The 27,013-nt window shown below is 34.4% G+C and overlaps 1 protein-coding gene across 1 annotated transcript in view; it reads right to left on the bottom strand.

Annotated features, from left to right (window-relative positions):
* LOC149575971 (U3 snoRNP-associated protein-like EMB2271) overlaps nt 1-26,741 on the bottom strand; it is a 43,750-nt gene extending 17,009 nt beyond the window's left edge. The window contains exons 1-6 of the mRNA XM_089816109.1: nt 26,224-26,741; nt 18,574-18,898; nt 18,262-18,486; nt 17,411-17,669; nt 16,116-16,294; nt 9,414-9,479 (exon numbers count right to left, since the gene is read on the bottom strand). Of these exons, the coding sequence (XP_089672235.1) occupies nt 9,414-9,479; nt 16,116-16,294; nt 17,411-17,669; nt 18,262-18,486; nt 18,574-18,898; nt 26,224-26,681 (1,512 nt within the window). The 5' untranslated portion in view covers nt 26,682-26,741. The remainder of the gene's footprint in view (nt 1-9,413; nt 9,480-16,115; nt 16,295-17,410; nt 17,670-18,261; nt 18,487-18,573; nt 18,899-26,223) is intronic.
* Between the last annotated feature and the right edge of the window lie 272 nt (nt 26,742-27,013).

Raw genomic sequence — 27,013 nt, 5'->3', positions numbered from 1 at the left:
GTGTTTAACATCTATCATATTGTCATTTTCTTTTCGTTTGTATGTTTAAAAATTAATTTTGTGAACACAATGTGAGTTGTGAATTCTTATGCTGCTGAAAGGAATTGGGCTACATACTCTTATATCCATTCAGTGAAGCGCAACCAATTGGGGTCAAAGAAAGCTGAGGACTTGGTCTACATTCATACCAGCTTGCATCTTTTGTCACATAAGGATGATGAATACTTGGATGGGGCAGCCAAAATTTGGGATGTACTCCCTCAGTGTGCAAACTTGGATGCAACACTTCATGATCTTACTAAGATGGTGGATGATGGTGATGATAGGTCTATGACACAGGGTGCATCTAGTGCAAGTGGAACCATTCTTGGTTCAAATGATATGGAGCTTGCAAATGTTGGAGATGAGGAGGATCTAGAATTTTTTGAGAATCCTTATGATTCTGATTAGTGAACATTGAATCGTGAACTATGTTTTTGATTTTGTAGTTTGGACATGGAGTCTAGAACATGAATAATTGTGGCTATGAAGTTAAATTTGAAGTTTGAACTATTTAATTGACATATAAATAATCTTGAATCTTGATCAATGGTAAAGCATCATACGATACTATCAAATGATGTATGTTTGTCTATTTCTATGTTTCTAACTCTAAGTTCTTGTATTTATAAATTTCTTAAATTCTTTGCATATTTATTAATATGCAAAGAATTTAAACACATCCGTACCCAAAAAAATCCTACATCCTATATCCGCATCTGAATCGATAACTTAGTTTGTAACCATAAGAAAGCCAAACCTCCAACTTCAAGCGTTCTCTCAATGCAATTCCAATTGGTATAGATCTTTTGTTAGTTCCAGGTACGATGCTAGATGCCCTTGAGAGTCTTCGCGATATCCATATTTTGTTGTGCAAAGTCCTTGGCCCTTGGTACTCAACTTTCTTGGATGAACAATGACATGTGGTTGGAGGTATTATAACAATGATCACCAAGGTGCAACCATCTTGTCCATTCATTTTCTTGTCTAGAGACATAGTTCCTCAAGTATCCTTGTATCACTTGTTTACAATCTTTGTTTGTACATCTATTTGGGGATGGTAGCTTGTATTGGGTGTAAGTTTAGTATCTATTAAATGGAAGAGAACTTACCAAGATAGGCTCAGGAACTATCTTTACCACTGATAACTTGCAAGGTCATGCGGTTAGAAGTTTCAACTATTTGCAAAGCTTGACAATCCACCACTACATACATACAATCCTTTCCTTCAACCTTGAGTAACCAGATTATGAATTCCATAAAGATAATTCCCATTTTTCATTTGGATTGGATGAAGGTTGTAGGAACATGACTGGATGACTTTCTTCAGTTTTGTTTCTTTGATAGTCATAAATTTTTGTACACATCAAAGGACATCTTTTTTTAAGTCCCTTCCAAAAGTATTTTCCCCTTTTTTGTAAGTTTTGTCAAATCCATGGTGACCGGCTAACGAGTTGCCACAATATTCCTTAATAATCGTGTCCTTCATTTTAGAATTGGGTACCAAGAAAGCCTATTCTTGTACAAGAAAAGTTTTTCTACTACTTTGTATTCTTCATTGAGCATATTTCCTTCTAGAATATTATCATCTTGTGTGTCTTTAACATATTTCGCAATGATGTCATTCCTCTAATTGGCTCCAATGTTTTTCATGGAGTTAAGGTGGGATCCTTATGATAGGGCATCTGGGGACAAACATAATCAAGATCAAAAGTTATAGGCTTGTATATTGTTTTTCATTTAGGTGCTTTGATTAATAAAGAATCTCAAGCTGTTATGATCTATTTTGACATGGAACTTCCCACAAACCAAATAGTCTTGACTAGGTTATAGGGTATGCATGATGGCTAACTTCTTCTTGTCATAGATGGAGTACCAATTTGAAAGAACGTAAAATCAAGGATGGCTATGAAAGAACGTAAAATTAAGCATGGCTAAGATAGGGCATAAGCTCCTATACCTCTTTTAATTTCTTAGAAGCCTATTGAGTCGCTTATTCCATACAAAAGCGCCCTTTTTAGTTAAGCCTGTGAGTGGAGTGGCCAGTTCAAAAAATCCATTTACAAACCATCAATAATAATTGCATATTCCCACAAATCCCCATAAATGTGTTAGGGTTCTTAGTTCACCATTTATTGATGGCTTTAATTTTATCCTCATCGACACTCACTCTACGTGCATTCATTTGATGACTACGGTACAAAATCTCCTCTAGCCCATATTCAAATCTGCAAGTCTTGGTGTATAGTGGTTCTTGTCACAAAATGCTTAGAACTCGCTTAATATAATTCCTATGTTCCCCGAGGATGCATACCCGGCCTAAAACCCGACATTTTGGGGACAAGTAGGGGACATCTCGAAAACTTGGGAAAAAATGCTAGAGGGAAAAAATGGGGGACGGCTAGCTGTACCCAGTACGAAAAGGGAACGTCCAAACATTCCCTTTCCGAACATTCCCTTTCCGTACTAGGAATGGCTGGCCGTCCCCCTTTTTTGTTTACATAAAATTAAAAAAGTTTTAACATAAAAAAATATTTTAAAGCCTCCAACTTGGTCGGCTAGGTTGGCCCCACCCGTCCAAATGCCCTAAAAGGCAATAGAGGCAAAATAGGAGCACCAAGCTGCTTCATTTTTCTATGTTTTGTTTTTTAAGTTAAAAAAAAACATGATTATGATACATTGATACTTATTACTTTATGGCAGCCCTCTATCCTTTGGGCCTATAGCTTTGGGCATATTTTGATTTTGATTTTCAGATTTATCATGTTTATCATTATGACATTTTGATATTGACAATTGTTAATGTTTATTGTTCAGCGTTCACTGATATTGTTATGCATTTTGACAATTGGGTACTAAAATCGGATATTATTTCCTAGATGGCATTCAAATGTTGTATGTTATGGTTCTATAATGTTTAAATGACATGCTCATATGAATGATGTGTATATTTGCAAATTTCAACATATATTTTAAATTTTTCTATATATATATATATATAGCCGTCCCCGTTTGCCATCCCCCCCATCCCCAAAATCACCATAAAAATTTGCCGTCCTGAAAACCCATCCTGCCATCGAACACCGTCCCTGTACAAGAAACTTGGGGGAACATAGTATAAATCATATGTTCTTTGCATGTCCTATTGTAATGAAGGATATTATCGGAGATCAATAGAAACCTCCTTAGTTGTTTCCTCAATATATTATTCATGCACCATTCAAATGTTGCAGGGGCATTGGTCAAGCCAAAGGGTAGGACCAAAAATTCAAGTGTCCAACCTAAAAGTCGTCTTGGGAATATCTTCTTTTCTCATTTTTATTTGATGGTACCTAGACCTTAAATCGATCTTGGAAAAATATTTTGATTTGTGTAATTCATTAATTAATCTATTAATTCTTGGGATAAAGTAGGGGAGTTTTTCTTGTCTTTTTGTTTTAACACCCTTTTATTTATGCACATCTTCATAGTGCCATTGTCTTTCTCAACTAGCACCAGGATGGATGCAAAAGGTTCAAATCCTCTCTTTGGGGGTAGTCCTAGAGGAATATCACCAAATACCTTCCTATGTTCTTTTTACATGGGTTGGATATCAATGTGAACTATCTTCCCTTGGGAAAAAGTCTTGTTAATAGTCATACATTGCACAAACTATGTTAATAGTCCCTCACTAGATTTGCGACATGGTTTAACAACCTCATGTGTCTTCAATAAGTCTAGTAGTTTGTATCAGGCATTGACAAGTCGATCACTTGGTGCAACGGCACCCCTAGCAGTTAACAAGTGATATCAGAACTTGGTCACAAGTTTGAATCCTTGCAGGTCGCAATGAGCAATGTTGGGAGGGGGATTACTAGCAATTGCATACATGTGCTTGCAACGATAATTTGATAGGTGCTCAATAAGAAAATTATTTTTTAAAACACAATCTTACGTGAACAAATTAGATTATTAATAATTTTTAATTTAAATAACATAACATTTTACTAAAATCTTTTAAATAGATAAATAATTATTATTTATTTAAATTCAATTTATCAAATATGAAGGCAAGAGCCTACAACATAACGGTAAATTGTGAGCCTCTTAATTGGGAGGTTTTGGGTTCAAATCTACTCAAGCTTAACTAATAATAAAAAATCTTTAACCACAAATAATAATAATTAACCGATAAATTTTTTGTAATCAAATATGAAAAAAAATTAAAATTAAAAAAAATCAAAAAATCTATTATGAAAAATTAATAAGAGAAATAAAAAAATAATAATATGAAAAACTAACATCTCTAACAAATATTCTATTGACTAAATAAAATATAGAAACTAAAAAAACTACACTAATATAAATATAATTTAAAAACTAAAATCAAAATCAATTTTAAAAATCAAAAGCTAAATAAATAGAGATCACAACATGAGCTAATGTGGAGATCACAAGTAATTATTTTTAAAATAAATAGGAAAAGAAAAACAATAGTTAAAAATGGAGATTTAAAATATAATCTTTTGTGAACAAATTAGATTATTAATAATTTTCAATTTAAATAACATAATATTTATTAAAAATCTTTTAAATAGATTAATAAATATTATTTATTTAAATTCAATTTATCAAATATGAAAAAAAATCATTTAAAAAAACCCCTTCAAAAAATCTATTATGAAAAATTAATAAAAGGAATACAAAAAAATAATATGAAAAAATAGCAACATCTCTAACAAATATTTTATTGACTAAATAAATTATAGAAACTTAAAAATAATATTTCAAGAAAAAAATAAACTAATATAAAAAACAAAATAAAATAATTTAAAAGCTAAAACCGAAATCAATTTTGAAAATCAAAAGTTAAATACATAGAGATCACAACATGAGCTAATGTGAGATCACAAGTAATTTTTTTTTTAAATATATAGAAAAAGAAAAATGATATTTAAAAGTGGATACAACAACTAATAGACATCTAAACAAGAGTAAAAAGTGGAGTGAGATAAAAACTGGTCGGTAAATAATTAACGAGAAATATCTACAATTTTTCGGCTAAACTGACAACTTTTTAGTCAAAAATTTAATTTCTGGGAACAAAGTTCCCACAAATAGCCTATCAGCTAAATTAGCAATAGGCCAACATCCCTCATTGGATTCGCGACATGGTTTGACTGACTTATGTGTCTTTTATAAGTCTAGTGGTTGTATCAGGTATACACAGGTCGATCTTTTGGTACAACCCTAGTGGTTAACAAACCACTCTTCTTCCTTTGAGATGAGACTACTTTTGGTAACTACTACTCCATTATGTTGGAAACAAATCTCCAAATTTGGAAGGTCAAAAATGAAACATCCCACGGAGTGTATCCGAGTACCCAATCTGTCATTGGCATCTAATGTTACACAGAAATCCTCTTTGATGGGGTGTTTTCCTGGGGTAATTTCTAGTCAGGGAATTATCTTGGTAAGTTGACCCATTGTAAAATCATTGAAGTCCTTATCTCCAATTTCAATTTTGCAACTAAATCTTTATTGATCAGGTTGTAGAATGCCCCACTATCCAAGATCTGGAGGCTTGTGAGATGGTGGCTAAGTTCCCATGATCTTCCCTTCTTCACCCCATCTTCATTTGCTAGGGTCTTCTTTCCCTCCTTTCTATGTTACTTTGCCAGATAATGCTTCCATATAGCATGCTTGACTTTCCTTTCCACACATGTGCCTAGTATCGATTCTTTTTGGTAGCTAAACACAAATTTTGATCTTCTCATTGTCTTTTACAAATGTATCCTACTTCCCTTTCTTCCTTGCACTTAAAACACAATTTGTTTTTCATAGACTCTTTCCTTTCTTTGTAAGGCATCAATGTTTTTTCCATTTGTCTTTATAAAAACTAAAAGGTTTAGGAGATTTTGAGTCTTTGTATGGTTCTTGTCCTTTGTAAGCATGATGACTACATTAAGTTCTTTTTGAATAGCATAGTTAACAGGTGTAGGCTTAAGTGCACTTACCAAGCTCCGAATACAATCTTTTAACTTTGGACAAATAGCTAGGTCAGTCTTCTATGAGATACTTTTGGTACTATTGTCACAAGGCACAAAGAAGGGTTGTGACCCAATTCTTATGAAAGGAGGTGACTCTTTCACCAATGAAGTATAAATGAGAAATTGTTTCAAGCATTCAATGTTCAATCATTAGAACAAAATAAAATAATTTAAAAGCTAAAACCAAAATCAATTTTGAGAATCAAAAATTAAATAAATAGAGATCACAACATGAACTAATATGATATCACAAGTAATAGTTTTTTTTTTTAAATATATAGAAAAAGAAAAACAATATTTAAAAGTGGATATAACAACTAATAAATATCAAAACAAGAGTTAAAAGTGGAGTGAGATAAAAACTGGTCGATAATAATTAATGGGAAAGATTTACAATTTTTCGGCCAAACTGACAACTTTTTCGTCAAAAATTTAATTTCTAGGAACAAAGTTCCCACAAATAGCCTATCGGCTAAATTAGCAATAGGCCAACATCCCTCACTGGATTCGCAACATGGTTTAACTGACTCATGTGTCTTCTATAAGTCTAGTGGTTGTATCGGGTATTCGCAGGTCGACCTTTTGGTACAACCCTAGTGGTTAAAAAACCACTCTTCTTCATTTGAGATGAGACTACTTTTGGTGATCTATCAAGTAACCCTCTCAAAGTGACTACTACTCCATTATGTTGGAAAAATATCTCCAAATTTGGAAGGTCAAAAATGAAGCATCCCAAGGAGCGTATCCGAGTACCCAATCTCTCACTGGCATCTAATGTTACACGGAAATCCTCTTCGCTAGGGTGTTTCCCTGGAGTAATTTCTACTCAGGGAATTATCTTGGTAAATTGACCCATTGTAAAACCACTGAAGTCCTTAATCTCCAATTTCAATTTTGCAACTAAGTCTTTGTTGATCAAGTTGTAGAATGCCCCACTACCCAAGATCTGGAGGCTTGTGAGATGGTGGCTAAGTTCCCATGATCTTCCCTTCTTCACCCCATCTTCATTTGCTAGGGTTTTATTTCCCTCCTTTCTATACTACTTTGCTAGATAATGCTTCCATATAGCATGCTCGACTTTCCTTTCCACACGTGCCTAGTATCGATTGTTATTGGTAGCTAAAATACAAATTTTGGTCTTCGCATTGTCTTTTACAAATATATCCTATTCCCTTTCTTCCTTGCACTTAAAACATAATTTTTTTTTCATAGACTCTTTCCTTTCTTTGTAAGGCATCAATGGTTTTTTCATTTGTCTTTATAAAAACTAAAAGGCTTAGGAGATTTTGAGTCTTTGTACAGTTCTTGTCCTTCGTAAGCATGATGACTACATTAAGTTCTTTTTGAATTGCATCGTTAACAGGTGTATGGTTGAGTGCACTTACCAAGCCCCAAATACAATCTTCTAACCTTGGATAAATAGCTAGGTCAGTTTTCTATTAGATACTTTTGGTACTATTATCAAAAGGCACAAAGAAGGGTTGTGACCCAATTCTTATGAAAGGAGGTGACTCTTTCACCAATGAAGTATAAATGAGAAATCGTTTCAAGCATTCAATGTTCAATCATCACTCCAAAATCCAACAAAACAAATCCTCCATTCATCCATCAATCAACAATCCCTAAAGAAATCAAGCAAACAAACAATCAGTTAGGTCAATCAAATCATCATCAATCATCACTTCATCTTGTGAATAAGATAAAAACAATCCGGCAATCAACCATCACTTTACTAAATCAACAATCTTAGATCATCATCCACCAATACCTCAAATCAACAAATCAAAGGAATTCATTCAATCAATCATCACAGACATCAATTTGGAAATACAAATAGAGAGCAGCAACTTGTGTGTGCGCGTGCGTGCATAGGGGTGTGTGAGTGTGTGTGTGTGTACTTGTTACATCTGTTTGAGAATAAATCTATTAATTCATCAAGAGATATTTTGCTGGCAATGATAAAGAAATTTCCTTTAGGAACATATTTTGAAGTTCATGAGACCCAAGCATGCCCACCAAGATGACTGTTATGCTTGTAGGCCAGAGGCATTAAGTGCCCCTAAGTTTGAGGCCCCATCAAGTATGCCACTCTAAGATGGTTGGAGCCATTCTCATAGGTTGAGGCGAGTTGCATGCCCCCAAGTCAGAACAAGGACAGCAACCTCCAGGGTGGACTGAGGGATGGAGGAGACCTTACGCTTGTCATACATATGGACCAAGGGCATTGAGTGCCCTTGGGCTTGAGAGTCTTATCAAGTAGGCCACCTGGGATGGATGGATGTGAGCTCCGCGCATGCTCTCAGAATACAAAAACAATTATCCTTGGGATTGCAGTATGCAAGCTATTCCTAATACATTCCTAATATGATTAAATATTGGAATATAATTGCTCAAAATGAAATTGATGTGGAATTAGATATTAATATGGATTTATGTAATTAAAAGCTATTATGGATTATTAATATTTATTGTAGTAATATAAGTTTCTAGTGACTATTGACAAGTGCAGATCCTAAACCAAAAATAATTCCAATTAGGATCTTTAGAGTGGGCAACTTTATTACAAGTTTATGTCACTGAGCATTATGCATTCTCATCTTGAAGTTGATTTTTTATTTTTGGGCTTAATCCAAGTAAATCCCAAAAGGGACAGACATCACATGTTCACCTAAACGTGTAGGTCGACTTGCATTTACCTTGGATATCTACATGTCCATAAGATATCTAGTGTTGCTGTTGCTCAAGAAAGGTATAAAAATGGTCCAACATTGCATTCAAAATTTTAATCAATTGAGAAAGGTTCATAAAAATACCAAATAACAAGTTGTGCAAACAATTATGAATTTGTGTTCACAAAAAAGGTTATTTATCATTCACGGTCATCCAATACTTGAGCTTAATGAAATGGTAAATCAAGATACAAGGTATATGGGTACGTGAATCTTTATCAGAAAAGAAACCTTGAGCTAGGGAGATAGAGGCATGATGCACATTTAATCTAGCAATTAAACAAATAGACTACCCCTTATAAATCAATGTTTCAGCAGTAGGAGAATAGGAAGTATTAGGTGCAACCACATAAATGCAAGACCACGTTTATCATTAAAGAAGAATTCTCCTACCAAAAAAATGCAATGTCAATGCATGTATGTTAGAAATTTTGGCATTCTTCTAGATTGTTGAATATTAGAAGTTAGAACAAAAATAGACAAGAATTCAACCTTGAGCTGTTGTTGCCCACCATAGAAACAACAAATAAAAACCTTCAATATAAGCTGAAAATAAAAAATACAATGGTTTTGAATCATACTGAACTCAGATTGCGTATAAAAATAAAAAGTGTACCTGCCCAACTCCAGCAATAAGAAATCGTCCAGACTGTGCAAACGTAAGTGAATTAACAAATCCGGTCTGTTTTCCACATAGCACAACAAGGCATCTATTCAGATAACTGACATAACATGAACATAGGCTTAATATTTGAAACAAAATAAAGTATAGCCTCAGAGCATATGAAATGCACAAAACAAGAAATATAGCATAAAACATAATACTAATGGAATCGTGATTGTGTACCAGCCTGAAGACCCAAAAATTTAAAATAAGAATATAATTAAATATCAATCTGAGAGAGAGAGAGAGAGAGAGAGAGAGAGAGATAAAAAGACGATGGAGCGGAAAAATGCAGAGAAATGACAAAAAGATTGGGAACACAAAAAAACGGAGCAATAAAGCAGAATAATATATCAATTGAAGGAAAGTCTCAGGAGGCAAGAAGAGGAAGGGCAAGAGGTGAAAGTCCAAAATCTGCAAAAGGCTTCTTCCAAGTTGAGTGTGAATCAAAGATTCAAAAAAAATCAATAAGGGACACCTTGGCTAATGGATCGAGCTGGATTCTACATCAAGGATTAGGAGCCAAACTTTGACCCTTCTAACCACAATGTTTTGAATACACAATTGTGGATTAGAATGTATAACCGAACTCTAAAACTGGAGCTCTTTGCTCCTGGTAGGACTAGACAATTACCTATACACTTTCATAATGGCTGATAAAATAAAATCATAAAATGATTTTGGTTATATGTGCACATTTGTGCCTTCCTAAACCTACCACACAATGCCATATTCAATTGGAATCCAGACCTAAGAAAGGAGCTGAATACAAAAGGATGAAGTCAAGGGTTGTTAGAGTTCTACCCTAACTGATCAAAATGTGGTCAAATCAAAGAGAATTGCTAAAGAATTCAAAACAACTGCTAGCCTTGGAAGAACCGAGTCTCTCAAGAAATAAGAAACAAAATCAAACCCCAAAATCTGGCAATAATTAGGTAGAAATGGAGATTTGCAAATAATATTGCATACAAATCATACTTTGTTAGGGGGATATTTGGATATATAAGGACAATCTACCTTTGATATCACCTTGAATCTTTTTGGAGGTGCAAAAAAAGTAGGGGAATATTCACCCCTAGGGAGAAATGAGAAAAGGACAAGGAATCGATCAGCAAACAGCCCACCCAATTCCAAATGAAAGATAAGTGGATGCAATACAAGGAGAAGAATAGGAACAAGTGCAACAAGAGATCCTCAATTATCAAACATGAAATCACTCGAAAAGAACGACACTAGTGATGAGTAAAATTAGTAGTATTACCTATATCTTTGCTCAAATTGAATATTTTTCTTGATCAAATGTATAAGGCCCAACTATATGCACTAATAAAAAGAGTTCGGGAACAAATTATCATCTTTATTGATACCATTCATGTAATGTCCCCTTTTAGAACTAATATTATATCAAATCGAATATTTTTCCACAATTAAAAAAGGATTCGAGAAAATAATTATCATATTTATTGATACTATTCACGTGATGTCCTTTTTCAGAACAACTTATAGTTTGCTCTGAATTCACAAATCCAAAATGAAGCAAGAGCAAAAATGCAGTTAGAGTTGTAATTCTTAGCAGTTAGAGTCGCAATTCTTCCTTAAATAAGATGAAATAAGTTGTATGAATACCGAAAGTCCAATTTTTCATATCAGCTTGATCTCTTAAATCAATCTCCTTTATCAAATGTTATTCTTCTACTCAGTCTACTCTCAAAATCTGCATAACACTCTTTTACTGTTATTCCTCCATTTTGGCTTGGAATGATAACTCTTGTATACTTTATTGGTAAAAGGATCACCACATTTCATTAGAATTGAGTCAACACTTATCAATCCTGCCTTTGAGAATAATATAATATTCCCCAAATTGCTCTCCCTAAATGTCCTCAAATGAAACACTTGCCCCTTCATATCTTGCAATGTGAGCTTGAACCACACCTCTTCATCGTGGCTCCCTTTGCAAAGGTTTACCCCTCTTTGGATGAGACAACCCTTAATAATTATGCCTTTGGAAAGAGTCACAACCCTTGAAAATTGGCCCTCTTTCAAAGAGTAACAAACCTCCAAAATCACCACGTTTTCAAAGAGTCACAACCCTTCAAGACTTTTGACCTTTGAAGGAATCACTTCCTTATTTTCTTCTCATTTCTATTTATCCTCTTCAATTAATCTTCCTTGCTTCACACCTTCCATTTTATACTCTCTCCCCCTTTCAAATGAAGTTCTCCTCCCACTATATATCACATGTTTGGTCGAGTTGCGCCTTTTCATTTCATGCCTTTTGACCCTTCACCAACTTAACTAAAATTAATTATATTATATATTAATATTTATTTTATTACTTTATATTTTATTTTTATCCTTTTATATTTTGATTTAATTATGTTAAATCCTATTTCAAAAAGGGGACATTACATGCCCTTCCCAAATTTGCTCATCCTCAAGCAATGATTAAATGATCATGGAATCTCATCCATATCCACCTTCCACTGCACAATTATTATCATATGTGTTCTCTCCCTTATTTTGAAAGTGAATTATGATCAATAGTAGAAACTTGACAAAGCTTGAGAGAATTTTTTCTCTCTTCTTCTAGAAAAAAGATCAAGCCCATCTCATAATGGTGTCAATTGAATTTGCAAATGCCAATGTTCGCATGATAGCATACCACAAATTCATATCTTTTTGTTCACTCTTAGTTATTCTCTTCTTCTAGATCAACTAAAAACATAAAGCAAAGCATGGATCGTACACTTGAAAACATGATGCATACACATGAATGCGTGAAAACATGGAGCATTCACAAAGAAAACAAGTGAATATATCGAAACACAAAGCATAACATTAAAACACAAAACATACACATAAAAAAAATGGAGGGAACACATGAATATAATGTAGCCAAAGTTAACTTGGTCCACAAAATAGGTAGGAAAGTCCAACCAAGACCAGAACCATCTCTTAGGGTAATCAATTCACCACTTAGGCCACATGAGTCAATAACATAAAATCGGGACCAAAACCATCCCTTGGGGTAATCAATTCATCATTTGGCCCACAGGAGGCAAGGACGCCCAACCAGAACCAAATCCATCCCTTAGGGTAATTAATTTATCATTTAAGTTTTTAACCCACAAGAGGCAAGAATATTCAATCAAGACTAGATCCATCTTGTAATGTCCCTATCATAGATCACCACAAGTTGTAGAGAACATTAGCCTATCAATTAATATAACAACCCTTCATCATTTATGCCCTTTAAAAGAGTCACAACCCTTCATAATTGGCCTCTTTGAAAGAGTCACAAGCCTTCGTAATTAGTACCTTTTCAAAGAGTCCCAACCCTTCAAAACTTTTGCCCTTTGAAGGAGTCACATCCTTATCTTTTAATTTCCTTTTTTTTCTTCTATTAATTCTTCCTTTCTTCATACCTTTCCCTTTTTACTCCTTTCTCTCCCCTTCCTAATGAAGTTCTCTTCTCTATTTATATATGTCGTGTTTGAAGGAGTCACAACTTTTCATTTAATGCCTTTTGAACCTTTATTGACTTAATTTTGTATTGTTATATTTTAATATTATTAAATTTTTATATATAAATTATTTTTTGTTCTCTTATAATTTTATTTTATTATTACTTATTATTAGGTCCTATTTCAAAAAGGGGACATTAGAATTCAACAAAAATATATTATTAATGAGATAATTTAGCGGTTGTTAAGAAGGTGAAGCAATCATAACTGGACTTTATATTATTTGTAAATGGAGCAAGTTTACCAAACACTAAACTAAAAGATGCACCCATAACTTGGATAAATCGTCATTTGAGTTTTTTTAATATAACTAAAGATACTAGATCAGTAGCAACTGGAAATCTTTCCCACTTGTGCATAAAGTATGCTTGTTATTCTTGGATCTGACCACTTCTCAATTTAGCTACTACACAAAGAAGATCAAAACCTAGATCAATGCCCGTTTGAATTAGAAAATATGTGGCTCAAAGATCCAAATTTCAATTCCAGTATGGAATAACAACGAGCTGATGCTAAGTCACAAGGTTCTAATTTGGGTTTGTAATAATAAAACTAAGATTATGCAAGGGTACAAATTTGAAAAAACAAAATCAACTTACAATCACCTTATATAAATCTAATTATTTTGAAGTAATATATCCACAAAATTATCAAAATAGTTTAACATTACCTATAAGAGTTTCTAGATTAAATTGTGTCGAATAATTTTGCATCAATGTTCCAAATCACACTCAATTATCCATCATCAAGATGAAAATAAGAAAGCATAAGAAAAATAGGATAAAGTTACAAACCTAAACAAGTGAAATAGAGTGGGAGAGGTGGAAAAATACAATTGTAGAGAACTTGTGATGCAGGAACAAGGTAAAGAACAAATCCCTTTCTGCTGATTACCAACTTAGCTTATTGAGAAAGATGCAAAATTTGAAACAAAGGGACATGACTGTGAAAGAATATACCGAGGAATTCTATAGATTGGACATCAGATCTGGACATGTGGATGATGATGTTGAGAAAATTGCAAGGTACATTAATGGATTGAGACTCTGTATCACATGAAAAGTTCTAGTAACACTATGAGGTGTTCAAGTCATTTCAGATTGACAGGTCTAGAAAATGTGTAACTGCTATTGAAAACATCCCCAAATCCATCATAAGCCTCCATGCATGATACAAGTATTATGGTGAATGGTCATATCCCCCCCATAATATTGATGCAGCCCCTCTATCATATGGTGCGATAGTGAGCATTGTTCCAAATATGCAGATTTTTCCAAATTTGACTTTATGTTAGATATATTCTAGAAGTGTTTAATGATATTTGTCTCTTCTGAAGATGAACATGATTGTTACCATCCCTATTAACAAAACATTGTTCAACTGGATCACGTATTTCCTATCTCAGCTACCGCTGTGATGACCCCTTCCTTTTGGTAAGTTTTCTCTCAATTTGTTTAGGGTGATAATATAATTATCTTATTTTGACAATAGACGTTACACTCTTACACTCTTACTCATTGAATCAACATTCCCATTTCATACTTCCTTATCACTAAAATTATGCTATCAATTTCTTATACAACTGGAGACCATATTTTTGTTATGATGACATTTCCAAACCATTTTCTTCACAATAATCAATGTCCTCAAATATGATTGCTGTCTAGTTCGATCTTGGTTATTGACTTATCATAGATTGGGATGATACAATTGCAGTCTTTAATAGTGCCTTGTGTTAATTTGGATCAGTTTGGATTTTTCATTAAACTCCTCAACTAAGTAAGAAATGAATCGATTCCCTTTTCTCCAATTCGGTGATTATATCAATAATAAGCATCACAAAATTCTTCTGTGTCTTCACCTTTTAGCAAATACCCAAAATAGTTGATTTAATATTATTCCTTGGGTCGATACTTATGCTTTGTTAGCATGTTATTTGTATATAATGATCATCAGTAGTTTCTGACATATGCTGAATAGACACAAAGTCTGAATCTTCATTCGTACCATTGACTATGTATTCTTCCATGTGTATTCCCTGGTTGGATATTCATTGTCTGATTATATTCCAATCATATTAAATATTATTCGATTTATAAATTGTAATCCCTCTTTTTCCATCATAGTCATCTGCGACTAATGAATTTACCCTAGAGTTGAATTTCTGTCTGATAGCTGAAAGAGAAACTGAGATTTTTTATGATATATAATTGTGAGGTTCTATACTGGTCGCTGATTCTGACTGGACCTGACTTATGTGATTCCTTCCTTCTTGATTATTTCTATCAATCATTTTTATTAATTGATTGAGGTGTCATCCTAAGCTATAGAAAACTGGATAATATATATTGATGTCTGAATTGAGTCTAATCATTGATGCTTATAGTACCAACACTACCAATAGAGAATATTGCTGGAGCATTTGAATGAATCTCTGAGATAACTTCTATTAATATTCATCTTCCTTTACAATTCAGCAATGGTAGGTTTTTGTGTGAAGAGAATTTTGTTCAATTCTAGTTTCCGCACTGTGTATTTAAAATATGGTCTGTAGAACAAGTCTTCAAATGATAGTAGACCTGATTCTCTTCCATAGTGTGGATGCTCAATAATAGGTATCAATGTAAGTCTTGTTTGATGAGTCAATCCTTATATTCCATTGACTCGAGTATACGTGGTAGTAGGTTAATTGTGATACCTTATCTTCTTTCATTCCCATAGCTGAGATGAAGTTTGTTTTGCCGGGAGATACCTTCCATTTTTGTTTTTTGATAATCCTCTATGCACTATACATATATAATCTTTATTATATCAACATTGTATCTTATGATTAAATCAATCCGACTGTAGCTATAATCTTAACAATATGCACTCAAATGCAAGGAAAGTTTTACATCAGAAGTTAAAAAGGCAGGAAAGCAAGCCCTTAATGTAACATATATTTGCAATATGCAATAGTGCAAGACAATCATCTTTTAATGAGTCTAATTAGATAACCTTAGCATTTAACTTCACCAATATGAACTTCCCACTAAAAATATGCTCACTGGTGCTATTTAAATTTTAATTAGGCCTTTTCTCATCTGACATTGACTTCAGAACAGAAAAAGGTGATCTCATTTCTTACCAAAGGTATATCATGCACAACTTTAAGGCTTTTATTGCTGTTCTCAATAGCCCACAATCGCACAATTCCATCACAAGCCCCTGATGCAGCAAGATCACTCCCTCTACACACTGCAAGAGCTCCAACCCAGGACTCTACAGAAGAGCTACTTCCCATTTTATGTGTTACGTTACCATTTCCTGCATCCAAGCAAAAAATTCAACACAATGTTTTAAACACATAAACTAGAGAAGAAAAGAAAGAGAAACAAATGAACCAAAACAAAAGCGTGTTAAAAACATAGACATCCAAAAAGCAGTAACAAGGTCCAAACTTGCAGGTCGTGTAATGTCTCCATTTTGGATTTTTTTTACAATGCAATTGGTGTTGGCTTTGCAGGTTAGTGTCAGCCTGATCAGAGGAATAATTTACCAATGAGCTTAGATGGTTTAAAGGAGTCATTAGTACTTTCACATGTTATTTACGACTTCTGGTTGTTAATGTTTTCGAACCAGAATATAGGAATGCGATAACAAATGACACAATAACTTATCCTGAGAAAACCCTCCTACTCAGGGGTGGAAAATCCAGCCCCACAAAATATAGACCCTTTTATAGAAAGCTAAAACAAATACACAGGGCTCTTAAACTTCTAATTATCAATACCAAACAATCGATCAGTCAGTAGTATACGAAGTTCAATCACTTCAACTATGCAGATACAGAATATAAAAGTTCTTCAAATGAGATTAACTAACTCACTCAAATCTGGTTTATCACAGATCACATACATACAAATACAATATCATAAGATGCACTTGATACAGAAGATTTACTCATATTTCAGACCAGTAAATATCTATGCAACAAAATGATCAAACACCCAATACTCTCTCTCAACCCAATTTCTCTCCAACTGAACAGTATAATAAAGGCACCAATGATTTATCAATTAATTATATCTCTTTGAATAAATGACATTATTTCTCTTGCAACAAATTTGGCTAGTTACAGGGGTTGTCTTTACAGTCCACTCATCCTTGATTTTTAAAAAAATATCTACCATAGAGATTCCGGAATAGTATAGAGAGAGAGAGAGAGAGACTTCAAGTTTGAAGAGCTGCAGTTGTGACACTTATTTTGCCTAGCATAATTGCTAATTGCACCTTCCTATGCAAATTAATTCATTTTGTTCAATGTTGTCTTTCTTAACCTTTCTCAATAGATCAATTATTTTTGTTCAATGTTGGCATTTTAATCAAACAGTGGCATGACATTAAACCCAAATTTCCAATTATCATTTACAAATTGCTTACCAATATCATTGCCATCATTAACTTGTGATGATGTCATTTCTTTTGGCTTTTCCTCAGCGCCATGATTCTCTGAGAGATGTTGAATACCCGCATGCCCATGTGCACCTTTTGCAATAAAAACCGGTTTTTTCCGCATCATGCTCCAAAGTTCTATGCTTCCATCATCAGAACCTGATATAAACTCTTCATTTTTGACAAAACAACAACATTCTAAAGATTCTGCAGGTCCTCTAAAAACTAACTGTGTCTCCTCAGGAATCTGCACACCAAAGTTAGTCATTGGGGAGAATCTATTAAATAATCAGTAAACCATAACCATCACACAAGCACTCTAAAGAAAAAAGGCCATAAATAGATTTCATCATAAAAGTTGAAGCCACTGAATGGATGGTGATGGGAATTTCTAGTTTATCTGCCTTGAACATCATTAGTAATAAATGATCCATCATTTTATATAATGTCAACAAATAAAATACTAAAACTATACAGGGAAGCTAGAAAAAAGGGGTAAAATATTGTGAAAGATAAAACAAACTTTTCACAAACACGGGAATGCTCCATAATATAGACACTAGATTGGAAGAATGATATGATGAGCTAAGCACCTACACCATAAGATCATTCAGATTTTCTAGACAAGAAGTTTCAAAGCAAATTACAGTAGATCTTGGTATTTTTTTCATGACACACAACACATACTGATAGCAAAAATTTCAGAATACTATCATCAAACACCTCAAAAGAAGTGACATTATTTTTTAATGTAAACTTGAGCTGCTATATAAAAAATTATATATGAAATAGGATATCTCTAAGTGCCTAAATCCTTCCACCAATACATTAAAAGATACCTTCCATAAACGCAATGTGTGATCACGTCCAACAGAAAGAACTCGTTCTTTTCGCAAGCAATCTACCATTAGGATTTCACTTTGATGACCGTAGAGAGTATCCATGTACAATCTGTCTTCTGCACTCCACAATTTGATTGTGCGATCAAATGATCCAGATATGAGTTGCTGTGTACCTTGCCGAAAAGCTAAACAAGACACAGCTCCCCTGTGACCTGGAAAGGCCTGCAGTAAATAGAGAAGATTAAAAATTGAATGATTGCTCTGCCCAGATTAATAATGGATAAGCACTAGAGGTTATGAAATTTGTACTTGAATATGTTCCCGTGTGCAGGTATCCCATAGATGAACAAAACGATCTAATCCTCCAGTAGCCATGTACCGGCCATCAGAACTGATAGCCATTGATAGAATATGTTTGCTGCGCTGCTTCCTATTTAAACTTTTTGTAGAGGCTTCCTTGCTGGGCCAGTCATATTTCTCACTTGCACCTGTTTCAACATCCCAATGAAAAATAGCACCATCTTTTGATGCTGAGAAACCCTTTGAATCATCTTCTCTTAGAGCTACAGCTGTTACAGACTGCTTGTGTCTTTTAACAACTCGCCACTCTACCTGATTGGAAGGCTTCACAACCCTGTTGAGAATTGACCTTTAGCATTCATTTATTATACGGAACCAAACTAACATACCACAACATATTGTCTTGAATTTCCATTTACTAAATGAATTCTTTTGAAAATTCTGAAGGGCTAATCAATAATTTCCTGTGGCACTTATTAGAGAAATTTGGAATTTGGAATAATTGTCCACTCAATTACTTACTACTTCAAACCATCATACGAGGCTATGCATTGAACTCTTTTACAAAACTCAGCACCAACCACACTATCAACATTTCTTTAGCAAAAAAAAAATATTACCAAGAGGCTAGATAGCTATTCAAAATTCATGATATAAACATCAAAAAAAGAAACTAAAACAGCTATAAACATTCATGCGCATAGACTTGTTCCTTGAATGAAGTATGCACACATGTAACAGAATCAAACGACTAGGCAGTTCAGTTGAATACAATGCCTTTTCTGGAAGTAGAGAAAAGATAAATGCACCAGCAAGCTATCATAACATCTACGAAAAAATTATCTTTAAATTGTATTTTGTTAATATTTCATTGACAATCAAGTAAACAAGCAAGTATTTTTAGATTAACAATCTTCTATTAATATTTCAGATTATCATAACTACTAATTTTAAGTGTTTGAACCATTCTCTGGTGAATGAAACTCAAAAACTCTAAAATAAAAGCCCTGGTCTAAATAAACACAAAGAATCACCTCAAGAAAAAAAGTTCTTATAATAAAAAATTTAAACACAAGAGGTTTGAATCTCCAGGCCATCAAGTTGCTCTTATTTGTCGCATCAACAATAAAACACAACTAAACCAATATACAGTTGAGAACTCCAGACACCAATAAAAATAACTAAAAGATCATTGTAATTTGACGGCATACAGTCAACTGTGACTTATTTCTGGTGCAAAAGCTTAAGCTGTATATCCATGGCATCATTTAGAGTTGGATCCACACCCAAAAGAAAAACGTGCAGAACTTGTCCCAAAAAGATAATTTCTGCAATGTCCCTAAATTTAAGTTCCACTAAGGCCATAGCTAAAATAAAAAATGTATAGTACTGCAAAAATGCGAAGTAGTATAACAGAAATTTAGGTACTATAAAATCATAACTTCAACTTGCAATGTATAAACTTACCGATAACCAAAGCAGAGTATCTCATGGTTTAGAGCCCCATAAAAGCATAAATCATTTGGGGAGTAAATCCACAAACCAGAGGAGTGGGATTTTTAAATCCGCAAACCAGAGGAGTGGAATTTTGGAAAAAATTGACAAAAATCAGATATAGACCAAAAAATGTGAAAAACTCAAGAAAAGCAGTCAAGAACTGCGCTTCTTTTTTAATTAAAGGACATTTCCATAGAATGGATGAAAAGGGACATACATAATGATTCAAAGCACTTGCACAACCTCCTGATATATTTTAAACTTGGAGTACTCAAAGTTTTAACCGTGATATTGTTTGTTTAGAATTCAATCAAGCTATGATTTGAACAAAATATGATGTGGCCTTTCTTATTTTTCAAAATCAGAATGAAGCTATGAAAATCTTCATATTCATTTAAGTAGAATTCATTTGTGATATTGCTATCAGGATTTGTCTGTGTAGTTTTTGAGTCAAACTCATTGACCCAAGTTTCATGAGTAGTAGTTTACAAGATTCCATCTCACATAAGAATGAATGGAACACTATGCACTCATTACATCCAAGTGGTGCTCACAAACGTGAACCACTAGGACTTCCCAAAAGGTCACCCATCCTAGTACTACTCCAAGCATAAGTGCAATTAACCATGATTGTACCTTAAGAATCATTCTTTAGAAAGCCTCTTAAACTCATCAATTGATAAGTGGGAGATGTTTTCCACAGAAAATCTAATCGTTATATTTACTATCAGGATTCATCTATGTAGTTTTTTAGTCAAACTCATTGACCTAAGTTTCATTAGTGGTTCGCAAGAACCCATCTCTTATGAGATTGAATGGAACAATTAGCATTAATTGCATCTAAGTGATAAAGAGTGAAGCACCAAGACTTCCCAAGTCGTCACCCATCCTAATAGTGGTCTAGCTCAAGTGTGTTTAACAACGAAGTTTCCTCCAAAGTTAATCCCACTTGGCTTGCAACCCCATTTACATAACCTTCAATATGTGTTGTGCCTTATGAACCATTTATTGGAAAGCCACTTATACAAATCAAATAATAAGTAGGCCATATTTTCCACAACAAGTCAAACTATGATATCTCTATCAAAATTCATCAGTGTAATTTTTTAGTCAAACTCATTGATCCAAGTTTCTTGAGTAATGGTTCTCAAGAATCCATCTCTCATGAGAATGAATGGAACACATAACACTCATTGAATCTAGGTGATGAGCAGAGGTGAAGCATCGGGACTTTCCAAAACATCACCCATCCTAGTACTATTCCAACTCAAAGTGCACTTAACCACAAAGTTGCCTCCAAGGTTAGGCCCACTTTGTTTGCAACACCATTCACAAAACCTTCAGCAAGTGTTCTGCCCTATGAAACATTCATTATAAAGCCCCTTAAGCTCATCAAATGATAAGTTGGAGATATTTTCCATAAGTTAAATTTTGATATTGCTAATAATTTTTGAGTTAAACTCGTTGACCCATGTTTTGTGAGTAGTGGTTGACAAGAGCCCATCCCTCATGAAAATGAATGGAGCACTAACCACTCGTTGCATCTAGGTGAAGCTCGTAGAGGTGAAGCATTAGGACTTCTCGAGAGGTCATTCATCCTAGTATTATAGCTTAGACATGCTTAACCATGGAGTTTCGTCCAAGGTTAAGGCTACTTTGCTTGAAACCCTGTTTGCAAAACCTTTAACAAGTATTGTGCCTTATGAAGCATTCATTAGGAAGCCCCTTAATCTCATCAATTGATAAGAAGGAAAATTCATTATTTAGAACTCTCTCAAGTTCCTTTCATTATATACACTCAACAAATAATTGTATACAAAGTTGGCATGACATACACATATGTGAAGTGATACATACACGTGTATATAACAAAACAATTCTATATATGTTGAACATAAAGACTGAGCTGTGTGAATTATAAATTTAATTTAAGTTATAAATATTGAGCAATTTCATAAATCATAAGAACTTATATGTCATAATTGACAAGCCTAAAGTGATTTATATAATTATTGACGGGTTCCTTGTTTTCTCTAAAATAGATAGTGAAAAACAATGCTACCCTGCTCTTTTAGATATATTGCAACAAATAAGGAAGCTTTGTTATGATCTTCTTTTGCTTCATATTGCAACAATTTAAATATTTGAAATTCACATAAACAAAATTAATGTTAGAAAAGAAATATTATCAATCAAGTTATACAATATATTCAATGCAGAGAGTAAAAATTTCTTTGTAATTGCCTATCTCTCATGCCACTTCCCGAATCTACAATACTTCGCGACTACGCAAAACTTTCAACCCCACTTTCCCAATTGCATCTTGAATGCCACGCATCAATTTCGTAGAGAAACACGTCATATTTTTGCAAGTTTTTCCCATCACAATTGCTATTAGAGTTTTTGCTAGTTTCCCGTAATTATTTTGCTTATCAAATTGTCACTTTTTGCCAATTAATCATCTAATAAATTGCAAAAAAAGTTGAAAGTCGTTGACCAAAAATCCTTGATTTTTGGGAGAATGAATCACTGCACATGCCAACTAATGATTAATCACACATAATCGTGATTTTTTGTCATTTTTTGCTTCTATGCTATTAATATTTATTAATAGACAATAACAATTAATATTTTGAAACTACTTTGTAATATTAATTATAAACTATAAGAGTTTGTTGCTTCTTGTAAAAGGGCAATCTATAATAGTCATAGTTACACCACCTTCGGGGACGGGGGGATGGCAGAATTGGGGGGCAAGTTCCTAGGACGGGCTTACAGAGGGGCCTCAATTTGGGGACAACGGGGAGACGGTGGCAGGGGACGGGGCGTTGTATATACTATACATACGATACTTAAAATGCTAGTTATGAAAAGATGTATTGCAATAGAAGATATAAAGATGTAAAAGTGTCAATACTTGAACATTGCATTGAGTTGGAACATCGAACATTGAACATAAATAGTCAAATCAGCACATAGTAAACATTGGACATCCCCCCATCCTCAGTGAAGGTGGCAGAAATTGACGGTGTCGCTTGGGATAGGGGGACAAAGTCCCCAAGTACCTGGTGCATCCCCTTCTTCGAGATGTGGGGCAAAAGGGGAGGGACGTGTCTCCATGTTACTATGATAATAGTGCATAATAATTATAGTTTCATAGCCCAAGTCCCCGGTGCATCCCCGTCTCTTCATAGCCTTTGCTCATTATAAATTAGAGGTTGTTGGCATTTGGAACACAAATACCAATCTGGCAGCGCTTAGTACATTTGCAGCGATCCTTCGCGAAAACCAACAAATAATGCTCCTCAACCAAAAGCCAACTACTCTACAATTATTGGTGTTGTCTATTATGATAATGGTCAAGATAAAGATGTAATCAACACATGCACCATCCTTCATCTCCCCCTTAAAATCCACTATTATTAGATGCATTTTCCTTTTACAAGTCACTTCAATGACTTTGATTGATCAACAACTAAAGGTTTCCATTATTCCATCCATGATATGGATACCTCTACCTCATCCCACAAATTACTTATGGGCTTCAATGGATCCCTTACGAGGTTCGTCTTTTGCAATTAGTTGTCACATACCTCAAAACCTAGGCACTTGTACCCTTTTCAATCTTCATTAATTTATCTAAGCATTTTTTGCCAACATGGTGAGAAGAAAATGTTGAAAGTCAATCCCTTTGCATAGATACATCTATGAATGTGATAATTGGCAATCTCTTGAAACTCTTGTAAAATATCATTTCCAGCTATTTGATTTGGTCTCGTGTAAGAACCATGGATTGTTCTTTAAGTGTGGCCAAAAGTGGGCAATTCCTCTACCAAAAGTTCAAGATCAGATGGAGCAAGGGGGCTCATTTCTTGAGGCCCTCTCCACAACCCAAAACACATGTTACATCACCAAATGAAAAGAACTAGCCTATAGAGATTACTATAACAGTGTGTCGTGGTCCCCAAGAAATTGAAGATGAGGATATTCCTTCCAAATGTCCATTTAGCTCTTCTAGAACCCATATGACTACCATTTCCCCACGTATATAAATCACCAAAAAGTGTTATATAGCACAGTTGAGATATTCCCCACATGCTAAAAGCTCACCACTAATATTAACGAGAGCCTCAACATGTTTTGGATGTGAAACATTGACATCTACAGCATGGCCAAGTCTACCTCCACAAGCAATGCTCCTATACATCAAGCACGACAGCTGACTTCTATCACAGACTTCTGTAACTATTTATCTACCCCCTTTTACCTCATTTCACAGTTCTTGTATGATTTCTGCATGTTTTCCTCTATAGAATCATATGCAACTATATTTGAGGATTGTTTTAGGTTTGAAAGTTGCCTTTTAATGAATACAGTTTTGATTTGAACTATGAAAACTCTTCATGCCTATGACTATATAATTGCATGCTTGTATGTATTACTCATCTTGACAGATTCAAAGGAACAAAAAGTTTCCATATTTCTGAAGGAATTTAGGCAACTACTACAACCAACCATATGATACAACTTTACGTTTGCAATATATCATGCCCATGCTAGAGATCATGTTCTTAATAAATAAACCTAGGATATACAATAAAATATAATGGCAATTCATTATAATAGGCCACTGCCAACCATATCTACAAGAATTAAACAGAAGAAATTTATTTTAAAAGGGAAAGTAGAGTTAGAAGAAATTATAAAGCAATTTAATTTTTAATAGGGTTGACTGGAATATTTTTTATCATTAAATAGCGGCTAGGGGCAGCGCCCTTGTAGTAATATCTAAAAAATCACATCATTGGGCAAGAGACTGTATTCAAAATGTCCTGATTATTACTTCTATCTGTAATTCATCTACCCCTCAACTGAACATCTTCTATAAATCCTACTAAACAACAACCCATCCAGGCATTTCCTTGGCAGCACAAACCTTGACTAGGCATCCAGGGCCACACTTAGAATGAATGGCCAAATCCTCTTTCACAAGTAGCTCCACACTAGAGGAGGCAACACTGATATCTTTGACCTGAACACTCTCCTCATCCCTAGCAAGACCTTCCAAAACGAATTACTTCTGCAACCAACCAGGCCACACTCCTTTAGTAGGTCCATCAATTTCTTCAGAAAAGTATTGCATCTTGCCACCATCCACCGCTACACAATTCTAGAACCATCCACCCAGCAAAGGGGATATCTCTTCACTTCCTTCCCTCATTGACATATCACATAGTAGACTTTTAGCAAAGCGATCATCTTCTTTTCATCAATGTTCTCCTGCATATGGTCTAATTCATCAAGGAAATTTTCTTGAAAAGCTTCGTACACAATGCAACCATATCCTTCGCTTCACCAACATTGTTCAAGACTGCAACAAACATTGTCGTAATATCCATATTCACACAACAACAATGCTCAGATGAGAGAAAATCCCCGCCCAAAAGCCTATGTACTGCACAGACAACCAGCCCATGGCTGTAGATCAGAAGCTTTTCTGCCATTTCTCTAATTAAAAAGCAGTGCCCCATTATGGAAAGGTGTGAGTCCCCCAACTCTGGAAGCTACAAGGGTGAGCAAAATGCATTTGTAGATGGGAGCATTCAAGACATTTTTGGAATGGAAATCGAATAAGCAGATCAGCAATTTGGATTATATATGAGGACCTATTAAGGAGTGAAAGACAAGTCAATATTAAGGAAGAGAACTGCAATCAGCAATGACATAGCAGAAAACTCAGATGAGTTTTCTTTTCAGAATTATTGAGTTGAATGATAATTAAATTTCATCATTTTTTAATATTTAAGATACAATACAGTTTTCAACCTAAATAGGAACTATTGTTCTAGGGCAAAAATAGGAAATGTCCCTAAAGAGAAAACTACACAATATTGCCCATGTAAACTGACACTAGTTCTGTTGCTCCTTGCAATGTCTATCTTGCTTCTTTAAAACGCTGTCGTGCTCAATTTCTACCTTTAGGACTGTCTCTTAACCAAAACAAAAATCAAGTGATTTCATGAACTCCATTGCTCAATGTTCTTATCAAGAAAAAGTTTTCTCGCACGTGATACCTTCAAAATCATCCTCCCAATTATTACCTTAGCCAAAAAAAGAATTTTATCAATCCGATAAATAAATTTAAATGAAGAAGGGAAATACCTCGAAGCAAGAAGACGCTGCACACGGCCGCTCTCTTCGAGCTGCTCCTGCTGAAGAATCTCGGCAACAAGCGAATCCCGTTTACCCCTCCGCCCTTCTTCATCTTCATCTTCTTCATTTTCCTCATCCTGATCTTTTGTTATTTCCCTAATTTTGTCCAGATAAGCTTTGGCCAACTTAAGTCGCTTATCATCAGCAGTCTCTGTATCTTCCAAGGCGACGTCTTCATCTTCTTCCTCCCCATTTCTGTCAACAAAATCGTCGTCGTCTTCTTCGCTGCTGTGAATCTCCTCCCCTTTCCCTCTTTGTCGTTTAAAGGTTTTATCGTTGAAAAATGGGTCATTGCCAATTGCAGGAGTTTTTCTTTTTCTGTTACTTCCTCCTCCTCGTCCTCCTCTTCCTCCTCCTCTGGATACATTGCTCTTATGGCGCTGCTGGTTTTTCTTCATATTAAACATTGTCGGAAATCTTGATCCTTTCAGCTTTAACAATGGCGGCACCTTCCTTCAGAAACTCTGTGACTGCCACTGCATTTTTTCATCGGCTTAAACCTCTGAAAATAAATTTTAGGTTTTGGGGGACTGAATCTTGCCTATGCGACCAAAAAGAATTAAATTGGATGGAAGGAATATTTTTTTTTTAAAATTATTTAACATATACTTTTACAAATCTACATAACTATATAAATTTTACAAATTTACATAACTATATAAGTATTGGTAGACATATTACAATACTTTTCAGATTAATTTGAAGTTGTTTTCATTTAATTTTTGATAACTAGTTTTAA

The sequence above is a fragment of the Cupressus sempervirens genome, chromosome 1, assembly GCF_028749045.1.
Source record: "Cupressus sempervirens isolate cs-2001-9-10 chromosome 1, ASM2874904v1, whole genome shotgun sequence".
NCBI lineage: Eukaryota > Viridiplantae > Streptophyta > Pinopsida > Cupressales > Cupressaceae > Cupressus > Cupressus sempervirens.
Note: the sequence above shows the minus strand (reverse complement) of the source record. Positions and strands in the feature narration are given on the sequence as shown.